General features: G+C 46.1%; 1 protein-coding gene across 2 annotated transcripts in view; it reads left to right on the forward strand.

Moving 5' to 3' along the window:
- CAPZB (capping actin protein of muscle Z-line subunit beta) overlaps positions 1–14,721 on the forward strand; it is a 230,209-nt gene that overhangs the window by 150,389 nt on the left and 65,099 nt on the right. For both annotated transcript variants that reach the window (XM_078642491.1, XM_078642492.1), the window contains exon 3: positions 12,473–12,594. In XM_078642491.1, coding sequence (XP_078498617.1) covers positions 12,473–12,594 — 122 coding nt within the window. The remainder of the gene's footprint in view (positions 1–12,472; positions 12,595–14,721) is intronic.

The raw sequence follows: 14,721 nt of genomic DNA on the forward strand, positions 1-14,721 counted from the left end.
TAGGTGGATGAGGGAGACATCTTATTATTTCTTCGCACTGAGAAGGAATGAACCTAGTAGGTAATTATTTGGAGAAGTCCACCCTAAGCAGCTGTGATCTAGACTGCCACAACCAGCTTATTTGGAAAGGTTTTTAATGCACAGGCACCGGGCCCTGCACAGTCCCAGTGCTGCACATGTCCGAAATGTTGAGAGCCGCCACTGGGGCACAGCAAGTGTCGAGCCTCACGGCCCCGTCGCTTCCCTCCTCCGAGCAGCGGTGTGTTTTAAGCCTTGTGGAGCCCTTTGTGTGCCTTCCACAGGCAGCGGCCTGAAACTCTCCCAGCCGGCAATTAGCGCCCATTAGGATGTCTGTCATTCACAGCATCGAGGCCGGACTCGTGAGCTCTGGCCCCAGAAGGGGCACCTTGGGATGCACTGGAGCTTGCAGCCTTCATGTCAGAACCTTTTAATTAACAATTCTTCGACTAATGGACTAATTGGAGGGTTTTCAGGGACCAGGGTGCAGGGCGATGAACACGTCTCTGCCACTAAAATGTCAGAACTGCTTCTTGATGCTAATCGGTCGTAAATGGTGAATATGTAGGTTTGCATTTGTCGTGCGGTGCTTCACAGCACCAAGTATGCTGTATCACAGGTTAAGGTTGTGCATCGATACGGAATAGTAGCTGTACCAAAAGCATGACCTGGATTACCGCATGATAGCGGTGTGTTAATCAGCATGGCTAAGTGTAATTCCTTATGCATGGTGACCTTTCTGTAGTAGCTTCACCGCCATCGGAAGTCGAAAGCACTATATCAGTATCATACCATAATCGGCACTATGGTTTTTTTTGTTGCGGATTGAATTTCCTTTTAAATTAAAGTTTGGTTCGGATTTGCATGTGTACCTTCTGGGGCCACTGGTCAAGAATTGTAACTTCAGTCATTGGACAGTGCTCTAGAACTTTGGGTGGCCGATTACCTCAAAAGAACATAAGAAACTTCATACGAAAAAAAATCGTCCTTTCTGTAGGGCCACTGGAATTATGTGGCAAAGGAGGGCCAAATTATGGGGCACCTTTTCAGATTGTTTTGCTTCATTATTTTGTAATTTTTACACTTGGTAGCACCATCTGGACATTAGTTGCACCACATTAGTACCAGTTTAACACCTAAATATAGCAATAAATTACAGAAAGGTGACAATTCAACCTTTCCAAAGGGCCTTCTATTGCGTGGCAACATGTTTCGCACCGTTTTTATTAAAAATTGTTGACCCATTTGAGCTAGACAGATTTTGTTGTTGTTAAAATCTGCTGATCGATTATGTGGCATAGGCATATGTGGCATAGGCAGCAAATACCAGATAGTTCGAAAATCGCCGCGGCCGCACAATCGCATAATTCCAGTGGCCCTGCTTTCCCAGAACAGAGCAACGGACCTTCGTTCGAGTTTTTGCATTGGGAATTTTTCCTGGTCGTACAACTCCCCCTACTGGCAATGAGGTGATGTGCTAATATTTCCCCTAGACTGACCGGCGTCGGTCCGCCTGACAAGGAAGACTGCTGGTAACATTCCCGCGCTCTGACTAAGCTGTAACTGTTCGCCCCATCCGCTGTTTAGTTCAGAGCCATTTATGGCTGCTTTTGATGTACTTCTCTCTCTAGTGCGTTTTATCCCGTGCTATTGCGCAGAAAGCAAGGCTCACGGGTCCTCTGCTCACTTGAAAGATGTAACTTTTTTTTTTTTTTTTTAAAGAGGCTTGCTGCAAACACGATCTTTTATCAAAAGATGAGGACATACTTTAGCGTATCACGCCATTCTTGTGCCGGAAACGGTGCCTGTGACACTTGGCCCCATCTCTGTACTCGCACAATCTGACCTGCTGGTTCAGCTGTTTCTCGGCCTCAGTGCAGCTGGCTGACCTGGGAGAGATAGAGTTTCGGCCCGGACAAAGGCATCCCTTTGGATCCCTGGGGAATGCCGCTCTTAAGTTTTAATTAAATGTGTTCCCGAAGCTGCCTTTCTAGCTATCCGGGATTGGGGTTTCAGGCAGCACAACAGAGGCCTTGTTGAGTGTCCGCCTGCCCTCCTGCAGCCCCTCTCATTACCTGATCTCAATTTGTCTTTGCTTTGTGCATCTCCGTCATTGCATGTCCATGTTCAGGAGCGTATGGGCACCTTCTGATCCCTTTGGAGGGGGGAGGGTGGGGGTGAGGGGAAGAATGGATCTGTTCACGCCAGCCATCTCTTGAGGCGTGTGTTGCAGGGTGGTCTGTAAGGGAAGATTCCTGCACTGGTGGCTGTTATGCTAGTCATTTGTAAAGCGCTGTGCAGAGTTGGAAGGTTTAGAGGCCACAAGCCTCGGTTTCATAGATACATTGAGGTGCTGCTAAGGACGCAGTAAGGAACCTGGTAATGTATGTTAACATTGGTGTCCACTAAAAAAAATACTTCTGAGCTGGGGCAAATGATCCGAAATGGTCTACCAATGACGGAGGCTCTCAGTGCGGGCTCGCTCTTTGTCACCGAATGGCTGTGGTCTATGCCTCTGGGCTAGCCGCTGCCGAATGGTAAACCAATGGTGAGGCGGCAGGATCTACTGCAACAACCTTTCATGTTGTGTTGGTGAAATTGGTGTGTTCGCACCCATGATAGAGATTGGAGTACAGCAAATAGTAGGCAGCCTCACGTAACCCAGTATAAGCGATGACCTAGGTAGGTACAATTGGCCTGGGCTGCTTGAAAGTGAGTAGCTCTAATCCCACGTCAAGGAGGTGTCTGTCTAACTGGTCCTGGCATAGAACAGGTAGGCCCCTGAATGGAAGACTATAGAAGAGAGTCAGCAAGAAGATCATTAACAGACTCTTGGGTCTGATTATTGTTAACCAAGAGATCTTTGGCTGGGACTTTAACACTTTGTCAAAGCTACTATGTAGGAGGCGCTCAGACATGAGCGTAACACAGGATCAACCCATGTGGTGCAGGGGGCTCCCAGCCCTTTTAGGAGGCCCTATTCATCACAAGTTCAATGAGTATCTGTGGGATATGGCACACTCTGACCTCACATTCTGCACAGGGACCATGGTTTCACGTTTTACTACTGCGCCCAGACCCTCCGTTTCTAGAGGTGTAAAGTGGAGATTAGACTGGTCATGTTTAATGTAAAAAACAGAAGGCAGCGGCAAGATTTTTTTTGTGTTGCTCTGATGCCAACAGCAGGATGCTGGGTGAGCAGTGGAAGAAAACATGGCGCAGACACTTGGAATTGATCAAAAAGAAATGTGCTTTACGTTGGGGGGCAATATGAAGCCCAGGAATGTGGTAAAGGCTGTTGAGGTAGTAAAAATGTGTCTAGAGAAGATGGAGTCCTTGGTTGTGGTCCCAAAAACCGCGGCCTAGAACTGAGAGCCTTGTTGATAAAATGGCTTTGAAGATGAATAGTTAAACTAAACTCGAGTATATCGAAGAAAACCTGCCCTGAGGGATTTAGACAGGATACAGCAAGAATTCGTTGTAATCCCTTGTCTACAAAAATACTTTTTTCTAGAGGCCCCTCACCCACCAGGGTTGCACCCTAGGTGGCATGCTTCATCATTGGGGTTCCTCTCAATACTCTACTGATTGAGGCGTGCTGTACTTGCGAATTACGTTGGAGCACTTTTTATTGTAGACTATGTGTAGTGCAATGATGTGCAGTGGAAAGATAATAAAAAAAATACCTAATTAGGTGGCCACTCTTTTATTCCTACCCCTAGTTGGTATGGTTAAAAATCAGGGGTCGTTTACTGAGAAGAAACCTGACCTTAATGAGTCTAGTTGTCTCTGTAATGTGTGTTTGTCAACATGTTTCAAGCTGTTCCCCTAATAGCTCTTCATCAGTACTCTACGGGGTCCAGCTGTGTGTACCACTCCTAGTGAACCCTGTAATACGGACACAAACCAAGCACAACTGGCACGCATCCTGAATTATATAGATCAGGATCCTGCACTCAGACTAGCGCAGGAGAAGCAAGATCTGATCTACGATGGTGTGAAAGCGGCACTCTACCCCGACTTCACCATGGCAGTACAGGAGGCGCGGAAGAAATTCCTCCCAGTGAAAAAGAAGCTTCAGCAGGACGGCATCCCTTACGCTATGCTGTATTCGGCGTGCATGCAAGTCCAGCATCAAGGAAAGACTCGCATATTCACCAGCCCACAGCACACCCAGGACTTCCTGAAGACCTGCGCAAGAAGATAAACCACTCCCCTGGATGCGGACTCTGGCCACTCCTCGCCTGGCCCTGCGGATCTATAGACCCTCCTAGATGCAATTCATGTTGCTCATATGTACAGGTAAGACTGTTCCTATAGTTATGCTAAAGAAAGAGGCGTAATAAACCCTGTTCTGGTCACTCTTGACACTTGAACTGCACTGACGGACCTATGGGTTGAGTGCTCCCACCTGGCAGTGCCCACTGGGACACTGATCTACCGAGCTCCCTCGCCCAGGCGAGGTGCGCTGACGGCCTGTTTGCCATGTCCCCCCAGTGGGAATCCCCCCCCCCCCCTGTGAATGTTTTGTTCGGTACATGGGTTGTTATTGAGGTTTTCCTTGCAATGGCTAACAAAGAGTTTTGTAATGTATGACCTCTCTGTGCCTTGTACTATAGTTACAACAGAAGTTCCTAATTGGGGTGCTCCTTCTATAGCCTGCCACACACCATGCCTATGCTATAATTTTTTGAGGTTGGGAGGGATGTCATTCCCTGTGGGATTGGGCCACAAGCGAGGGAGGTGGGTTGTTCAATCAGAATGTTTGCTTGTTTCGTATTGCATGGTATCACTTATTGCTATATGAGATGTAATTGCAGTCAATGTCCATGGTACAGTTTTTTTCCTTGTTCACGCTTTCTTACACAGGCCATATCCCTGGTCCTCTCCACTTATTTGGCTAATGTGACAACTGTTGGTTCACACCCTCCATTAATTGCCTGACGTGGAACGTGGAGGTCTTCGAGATCCCCCGTAAGCGACGCCAGGTCCTACGTTATCTTGACAGACACCTTTTCTACATATGCAAGAGGCACTGCTATTCTGATTAGGAAAAGCCTAGGTTACTGCCTCTTGGGCTCTGTGCAGGACCCCCAAGGCAGATTCTGCATATTGTGGGATAGAATAGCGAACCACACGTTCACTTAAGTCAGTTGTTATGCACCCAACATTGATGATGCACACTATTTCACTCAGTTAAGGGGGCGCATTACAGAAATAAGCTCCACATTCCTTCTATGGGGAGGTGATTTTAACCTGGCAATAGAGCCGGAGATTGACCGATTGCACCCGTATTTGGACATCCCACCTGCAGGCCACCAAACACCTTTCGGACATAATGACCGATCATAGGATCTTTGACGCTTGGCGATTTCTACATCCCATGAAGGCAGAGGGAACATTCTCCTCGTCTGAGCTCAACAGTTGATCTTGCATAGATTACTGGCTCATATCGGCTGACTTGAATACCTGGCTCACAGAGACAACACACCAAGCTCGGACCCCTCCCTGGTCCTTATGAAATTGGAACCACCTGGAGTGGAATCTCCTGCCCGCTCCTGGAGACTACTGCCCACAACCCTGCTAGATGGTGCCTTTAGAGAGAAACTGTGTCAGGAAATAGACTTCTTACCACTTAACATTGATAGCGTCTCTACCTTTGCCTGTATCTGGGAGAGCTTTAAAGTTACCATTAGAGGCCTCTGCATAGCAAAGAGGGGGTGGTGGTACTGCGATCTATTGGAAGCATGCTGCGCAGGCTAGAAGTAGACATAACACTCACTGAGGCGCGCATCGCGGCCTCGCCTGACGCTCTACCACGTGCCCGCCTCAAAGAGCTCCTAGTGGAATACGCTGAAGAAGTCAAGCATGAAGCCAAATTCTGATCGAAATATCACATTGCCTGTCACTATGGAGAGGGTGAACGCCTAGTAGGGCGCTGGTGGGGGTCAGTAGGGTCCCGAGATTCACCAACCAAGTCATGGAAATCCTGGACGAGGAGGGGCAGAGACATACAGGCTCCCGAGAAATACTTCGCACTTTGTCTTATTATGCCGTGTTCTACCACGCGACAGGGCTCCCCCGCCCCCCTCCCCCCCAGACATTGCTGCATATTTTGAGGACACAGCCCTAGGATGGATTAATGACTCCCGTAGGGAGTTCCTATCCGCCGACATTGAAGATGTGATGTGAGCTGCAGTTATGGGGATGGGTTCCAGCAAGGCTCCAGGTCCAGACGGCCTCCCAGCAGAGTTTTATAAATGCTACAGTGACCAACTGATCCCTGTCCTCAAACAACTATTTGAGGAAGCGCAACACTCTGGGATTCTCCCTCTTTCCATGCAGCAAGCTCTGATGATCTCCCTGCTCAAACCAGGCAAGACTACAGACCGATGTGAGGCCTACCGACCGCTATCCTTAATTGTGACACAAAAATACTGGAAATTTATAGCTAACCGACTATCTCTGCTCATGGAGGGTCTAGTCCTGCCAGAGCAGGCAGGATTTGTCCCGGGTAGAGCCACTTCCCACAATCTACGTACAATTTTCGTTCTCCTTCATGATATCGATCCGGACTGTGCGGTAGCTGGGATTTTTTTAGATGCCACGATGGCATTTGATTCCCTGGAGTGGGACTACATGCTGGCCATACTGGGTAGAATGGGCGTCCTGCGCCCTTTTTTTTTAGCTTGGATCCACTTGATTTTCTCTCAATCGGAGGCGGTGGTCCAGATTAACGGGTTCTATTCTGAGCCAATCTCCATTAAGAGGGGCACTCGTCAAGGGGTGCCCGTTGTGCTTTTCGCCCTGGCCATTGAACCTTAAGCAGCCAAAATTAGGCTACACCACAGAGAATACGCCATAATCTATCCCTCATTAAATCCTCATATTGCTGTATGCGTATGACATTACCCTGTACCTCCGGAACCCTTGCGTAAATCTTAATCCCATTCTGAGGGAATTTATCAGGTTCAATCAACTCTCTGGGATAAAACTGAACTGGAGCAAGTCGCAGATCTTCCCGCTCACCCCAACACTCCTAGATTTACTCCTGACTATCCACTCAGCTGGTGTGAAAACAAAATCAAATACCTGGGAGTCGTACTTACCAGAAACCCTAAAGAGACAATTATATCTAATTATGGGGCTGCAAAAGTCACAATTGCCACATTAATCGGCCAATGGATTGTCCTTCCACTCTCCTTAGCAGGCAGAGTGGCCCTGATGAAAATGAACATCCTCCCCAAGTTACTCTACTTATTTCTTAATATACCCTACTACCCAGGGTAAATTTTCTTTAACACGATTCGATCATTGCTCCTCCGGATCGCCTGGGGCAGGAAGCAACCCCAACTTAGCTGGAAACTCATGACACAGCCATTCTCCAGGGGCGGCTTTGATGGAACTGTGCTAGCTCAGTGCCCAGGCTCACTATGCCATATACTGGTTCCATCCGTCGCCCTTCATGCTACACTTGGCCATTGAACTCAGACATGGGTCCTGGGCTCACCGTGCCACTGGAATCATGCTAGCCTGGCTGAAGTGGGGTGTAACCCCGAAACTGGTCCTAGTATGCTTGTTACCGGTCCAGTGAGGACCTGGCATGGCAGTTCGGGCTGGACTGTTCCTATGAGGCACAGGGTCAATACTGACTTGCATATGGCCAGGTCTCAACTGGGGTGACACAGTGAGCAAAAGAATGATGTATTTAACCTAGCTCTCTTGACTGGGGGTGAATGTTTTGATTTGTTCTGCATTCCGTCCATGAATTGTGTGTCTTTTCCAGTCGCACAGGAAGCAGAGTGCTGGGACATGCTGCGTAAAAGGGGGCTGCACACATGGGGCGACCTATATCACAAGGGAAGGTTTACATACCAGAAGGAGCTACTGACCGGGGACAGGGTAACCATCCCTAGAGGTGTTTCTATACATAAGACTCAAACATGAAATACGTGCCAATATACCGAGTTTCCCGCATGAGCCTACCCCACTGGAGGTCCTTCACACTACATTAAAGATGACCAGCCCATCACATGCTGTGTCTCGCATCTATCGGGCGACGCTGCTGGAAAGGCCGTTGGTGCCAGATGTGCATGGGACCGGGACTTGGATTCTCCCTTAACAGATATACAATGGGATAACTGCTGCGCGCAGACTGCAGACATCACAGCTAGCAGTAGATTGCGTATAATTAACTTTAAGATTTTGCATGGAACTTACTACACGCCCACACTGCTGGGTAAATATAAACTCCAGGAAGATGGCCAATGTATGTGCTGTCCTCAAGAGGGGGCTGACTTTCGGCATTTGGCGTGGTCATGTACTCAAGTTCAGGTTTATTGGTGGAAGGAGCTTGAGGCACTAGCTGAAATGATTACGCTACCCTTACTGCTATCCCCCTTGCTTATGCTACTGGAGTACACAGCGGACATCCCTAAGGCCCGCTGTAAGTTCACTGCATTGGCCTTGCTCCTGGCCAAGCAGAGGTTGGCTTGCAGATGGGGCAGAGCAAGAGCTCCCAAATTCAAAGACTGCATAAATGATTTAATCTATAGATTCAGAAGGAAAGGATGCATACTAAGGAAGACCACGAGAACGGAAATATGGTCTAGGATGCATATTGTTTACCGACCTGAGCATAGACTTATACAAAGGAGGACTCTGACTTTTAGTACTATTTTATTACTTTTGAAAATACGATTGTTACATGTTGGCCCCTGTCAGGATCAGAAAATACTAGCAATTATTGAATAATTGAAACACTGAAGCAACTATGATTCTTCAATCATTAAAGCCGGGCTGATTGTAAAGGGGTATTAATGTGCCTATAAGACACTAAAAGAGGAACAGGTTCTTTGCAGGCCATACCAATGCAGGGTTTCATTAGAAAGTGAATCCCCTTCAATCCTCATTAATAAGTTTATACTTTTTTCTTTTCTAATAACATATTTTTACCCCTTGCGTGCTGGGATAATTCTCCCGCTGTGCGGGAGAAATAATGAGCTGGCAGGGTTTGTACGGCCCCCGGCTGTCCTTAGCCACACCCACCGTGACAGCCGGGGGCCGTCCTAAGCACCGAAGGGGTTAAGGGAAAAAGCTGTTCTCTCACATAAGGAGCAAGAGGTGCATATTGGGTAACTATTTGGCGCTGTGAGTTTCTTGAATTTTCAATGACTGACTTGCTTTGAAGTCAAATGCTACATTTGCTGTTTATGGACCAGATGAGAACTGTTTGGCTTAGGAATCTGTGTGCGGATTTTATACACTTTTTTTTTTCTTGGAAACGCTTGTAATATGTTGTGGCGCCAGTGATGCCAGATAAAAACAGCATGGATATTCATAAAGTTTTAAGGTTTGAAAAAGTTAATTTGTGGTATAATTTGGAATACTTACTTTTATATGATTCTCGCCCTTCTGTTTATCCATTACAACCAACTTCATATTTCTTCTTATGGAGTTTAGGTCATTCTGGACATGTAGTAATCCATACTTAAAGCAACGTCTGTTTTATTTGTTTGAGTACTGGAGCACTCCATGCATGTCCAAAATTAGTTTATTTGATACGGGACCATGCCATATTTACAGACTTAATTCATTTAACTGTTTAAGGACATAACCTAGTATGGACATATACCCTTTAGCTAAGAGCAGAAGAGCATAATTTCGTACTAGGAGCTAGATTTCAGTGACTCTTGTGCCTCCCTGAACTAACCTCATAATCCCCTGCACCAAACTTACCCTACCAAACCATCCCAAAAAGAACTTTTTTTTCCTAAATCATATTAAATGATTTTTTTCCTGTTCAAATGGCTTTACTTGATCAAAACGAATTGCCTTATGAGTTCTTTACCGGGGGGAGTTTGGCCAGATTTCTGCCGAAAGCTTCCAGGAGCTGGCATGTTTCATCTCCTCTGGGTCTCCAACTGATTCCATCCCTCAGAATGTGACATCTTCTAGCCGGTAGTCTCTCAGAAGTTTTGCATCTGATATGCAATGCCTCCCTGCCTTTTGGGACTGTTTCCACTGAATGGAGAAAGCCTTGGTGGTGCCACAATTTAAAAAGTCCTCACCGAACCCTACAAGTCTCACCACTTTCTGACCTATTTCACTACTTTTGTTCCTGGTCAAAATCCTGGAAAGGCCCTTCAACTCAATTCGCTCTGCTTATTGTGAAAGTAATAATCTGCTGGACCCCGCCCAGTCAGGTTGTCGCCCCACACATGGATCTAAAACCATGTTGGTTTCTGTCTTCGATGATCTCAGGAGTGCAGCCAACAGAGGTCACTTTGTTGTACTAGTATTCTTAGATCTGTCTTCTTCCTGCTAGCCTGTTCCTCGGAGATCTTGACATCAATGTTGGCCGAAATCTGCATGAGGGATACAGCTTTAAAGTGGTACTCCTCATATCCTGGCAGAGCTCAAGCGATTCATCTTCTGCTGTTCCACTGTATCAAACAAGGTGTTCTTCAGGGCTAAGCACTGAAACCCACTCTATTCAGTATTTGTTTGAGGCCATTAGCTCATCTAATCCTCCTCAATCTGCATGTCATTTTCATGAACTATGTAGAAGATACCTAGCTCGTCTTATCCGTGCATTCTACAGCACATGCCTCGCATGAAAACTTCCATCTCTACATGGGCAAAATCACTAGCTGGCTGACCTCTTATGTTCTCAAGTTTAATGAGGATAAACTGAAGCCCTCTGATGCTGTGTGAACTAGACCCCCCCCCCCCCCTGAGCTCTCCAGGAAGAATTATGGCCCTCCGTCTGATATCCCTGCTGCGTGTTTATCTCCTGTCAGGAACTTTGCGTTCCATTTTAATAGCTATGTATCTTTGAAGGCCAATGTGAGTAGGTTGGCTTCCATTTGTTTATTACTTCTTAAAATGCTCTGGAAGTTAGTAACACTTCTTAATGTTGCTAGTTGACCACTGATTGTTCAGGCCACTATCCTAAGTCAGTTAGGCTGCGGGACTACTTTATTCTTGGGTTCCCACGACTATTTAAGCAAGCATCTATCTCCCATTCAACCTGCTGCTGCATGCCTGGCTTGCTGCCTCCCCCATCCTCTTTAGTCTCTGCCACTCAATCTGCGCTTGCTCCCTTTGCCGAAATGGATCCTTTTCAAGGCTCTCAATTGTCCACAAGCCCTTCCATCAGGTCGGCCCTGTTTACCATTGTAGCAAGTTTAATTGCTACTTCCATGGTCGCTGTCTGTGCTTGTTGGATGCTAAACTCTTTATGTAGTCCCCTGTTGCATCTGGGTCCTTGGGTGCATGCAGGGGGCACATGGTGTGCTCCTTTGTATGCATGTACCCCCTTTCCTGCACAGCATGCACTCAACAGTCCATGCCGTGCAGGAAAGGACTTTGGTGTTCCCATTGCGGTGCCAGTTTCAAAGGAACCGCCGTGGGAACGCCAATGGACCATCCGCCAGACCAGGAGAAAGCTCCTAATCTGGCCAATAGTCGAGTTTGGCAGTGGCGTGCCACCCCCCTAAACTCTTAATCCGGCCCCAAGTCAGAAAATATACAACTCGTGTTGACTAGAGAGAGGACTACATGCTGACCAAATAAAAAGTATTTGAGCACCTGTGAATACAGGATCACTTACTACTGTGGCAAGTAGTACTCGAGGGTTTGAACTCCCTATTTAGCATCATTCCTCTTTGGGCAGTGTTTAGGGCCTGGCCTCCCACTTTTGAAGTACCTAGAACTTTCATGTTTGAAAATAATTTTTGGAACTTGACATTACATGTGTGCACCTACAATTTCTGATTTCCCCCCATTTTGGATTCAATTCAGAAAGTTACTCAAGACTTGACCAGGACGACTTTCAGGTAATTGTGTGCTTTAATGATGTTAATGCCCCTTAACCCAAAAGAAAATATTCATGTGTGGCCGGCCTTATAACAATGGAATTATATGGCCAAACTGTCAACGTTATCAGTGCCCCTGTTTTGTTTTCAGTTGACCAGTACATATACAGTTCTATTGAATTGGTCGACTTTTGGTTTGCTTTTTTCTGCTGGGCCAATTGATTGACAAGAAAATGTAGCGTTGTTGAGACTTTACTTCCAAAAACTCTCCTCCAAAGAAAATTGTGTGTCCTCTTAGACCTCTAAGTCGTGTGCCTCCTAGACTTGTATCTTGTGCTTTATCTGCTTGCTGTTCTGTTGACTTGGCCACTGTCTGTGAAAGTACTGGCTTTTTTTAAAATGTATATACTATTTCTTCTGGTCTTCTGAAGTTGTGAACCAGTAAAGTTTAACACAGTGAGAGGCATAGAAACCGAGCATAATTTTAAATGTTGATTCACGCAGATTCAGTATCTTGAGATGTTTTCCCAGATTATGAACTTTTGGCTCTATATTCACTTGTGATTTTATGTTGTGGTAGGTTTCCATGTCTATTTAAATTATCTGCCCTTATTGATTGCTGTCTCTCGTCACAGGTTCCCAGCCTCTGTGAAGATCTTCTCTCCTCCGTGGACCAGCCCTTGAAGATTGCCAGAGATAAAGTGGTGGGGAAGGACTACCTTTTGTGTGATTACAACCGAGATGGCGACTCATACAGGTGATTTCTACTTCTACCCTCCTCTCCCCCACACGAGCACATGCTCTCTAATACGAGCAGTGGCGATGCTCTGTAGACTTCTGCTTCATCTTGCTTGTCCTATTACTTGTGTTTATAGAAGATAAACGGACCTAATGCAATGCTTGGCATCGCCTAGTGCTTCCTGTTTGATATCACAATTCTATCCTGGCCAAAATTCTACCTTCTCTAATAGCTATTAGTCTTCACTATCAGAAGCTGTGCCATGGCTCAACCCTGTTACTTTTGGGGCATATGTCGCCCATTGTTGAGAGTTAACCAAGCTGAACAGTTTGAGTCATTGAGAAGAACGCAACGCCTGGTTGTTCTCTGGGTGGAATAACTGGGAAAAATAGTCTTTGGGAAGGGTTGCACTTGTATTTGCCTGTCCTGAATTCTGACAGGACATTCACAGGTCCAGGGGACTGGCAGTTGCCCATGGGATTCACTGAGAAAAGTCCCTAGACCTTTTTGGCTGTGGGGCCTGGCACCATTAATGACCATCAATAAATGGGTCTGGTGCAATAGACACAGACAAGGTATTGTGGGAGAGTAGCGGAGGATGGAGTCATAGGCTATTGGAAGCACGAGAATAATGAATTATTTTGGGCTGACAATAGTTTTCCTTAGCCATGCTTTTTTGTTGTTGTCCTCGTCCACTTTAGTCATGCTTGTGACAAGTCCTTGTATTTAAAAGGACTTTCCCTTGCTGTATACTTCTTTCCACTATCTCTCGCTCTGGCAGTAGATGTCCATCAGGGTAGTGGTGGCCTGGCAGTGGCCATAGAATGATTTTGGGAGGGGTGGGAGACTGTAGTAGGCTTAGTGGTGCTTGGCATGGCAATGGGTAGGCTTTTGGATGGTGTGACTAGAGGTAACCTTTGCTGGAGATGTTCTCTGGGACTGGCCTTGACTGTTGATGTGGGCTTTGGGAGTTGAGGATGTATCCTCTGGGTTTTGGCAGTAGATGTGGTCTGTGGAGCTGTCCCTGGATAGAAACGTGCTCTGTGGGACTGAGGCTTGCCTAGTATGTAAATTTGCTCTGTGGGGCTTTGGTTGACATGGGGCTGGTCTCTGATTCTGTACCAGTTCAAGCATTACGTTTGGAATTCTCGATCACAAGTTCTTTCGCCACAGCGGTAGCCAACGTAATCAGGTGGAGCTACAATCTTCTCCATGCAAAGGAGGGCACATTAAGACACTTACTGAAAAAAGAAGTTTTCGATGGTGAAACAAAAAACCAGACTTTTTCAAACAATATGAAAATTATATTCCAAATGGCAGAAATTACCCCGGATATTTTATGTAGCTGGACAGCAGCTCAAATGAAACTCTTTCTAAAATGCTACACCCCGAAGTTAAGCTATGAATTAGACTATGATCACTGCAAAAAACTGAAAACATATAAATCCTTCGTGGACTCTTTGGAGTACAAGCATATTCAACCATATATCGGGTTCTCCCTGACTCACGGAGCAAGGAGGTCAATTACTATGTTAAGACTGGGCATTCTACCAGTACTAACCTATACAGTAAGATGGTTGCCAGGAGGATCGTTGCTATGCCCCCTGTGTGAAGGGGGAGACCAAAACATTGAGCATTTGCTGTTTGTGTGTCCTAATACAAATGTATCTATTGCACGCACAAGATATCTCGCCCCGATTTATCAAATTTGTAGAATCATCAAAGTGAGTGAACTATTGCAGTCGTGTAAACAGCCACCAAATGAATTCGTTTGCTACAATTTCTTTAAGTTTTTAAAATCCTTTTTACCATTGTACTGATTATATGTGAAATTTATCTTTTTTTACCTTTGTAAATTGTATATTTGTGGTCCTCTGTCGAGTACCAATACAAATAAAAAAATTTGACTTTGACATGGGGCTGGTTTTAAACCTGACCTGGAACAGTCTGTCCACGTCTGTCGACATGGACTGTGGTTTGGTTGTAAATATGCTGTGGGAACGTACCTTGCAAGAGGTACCCTGTTGTAGAGTGAGTGATTGCATATGAAGTTCATATGTTTTGTATGAAATGGGCCTGACCGGGGACATGCTTGAGGTTGTCCTGCACTCGGTGTAGATTGTCACTCGGCATCGGCCTGCCGGT

The sequence above is a fragment of the Lissotriton helveticus genome, chromosome 5_1 (assembly GCF_964261635.1).
Source record: "Lissotriton helveticus chromosome 5_1, aLisHel1.1, whole genome shotgun sequence".
NCBI classification, from domain to species: domain Eukaryota; kingdom Metazoa; phylum Chordata; class Amphibia; order Caudata; family Salamandridae; genus Lissotriton; species Lissotriton helveticus.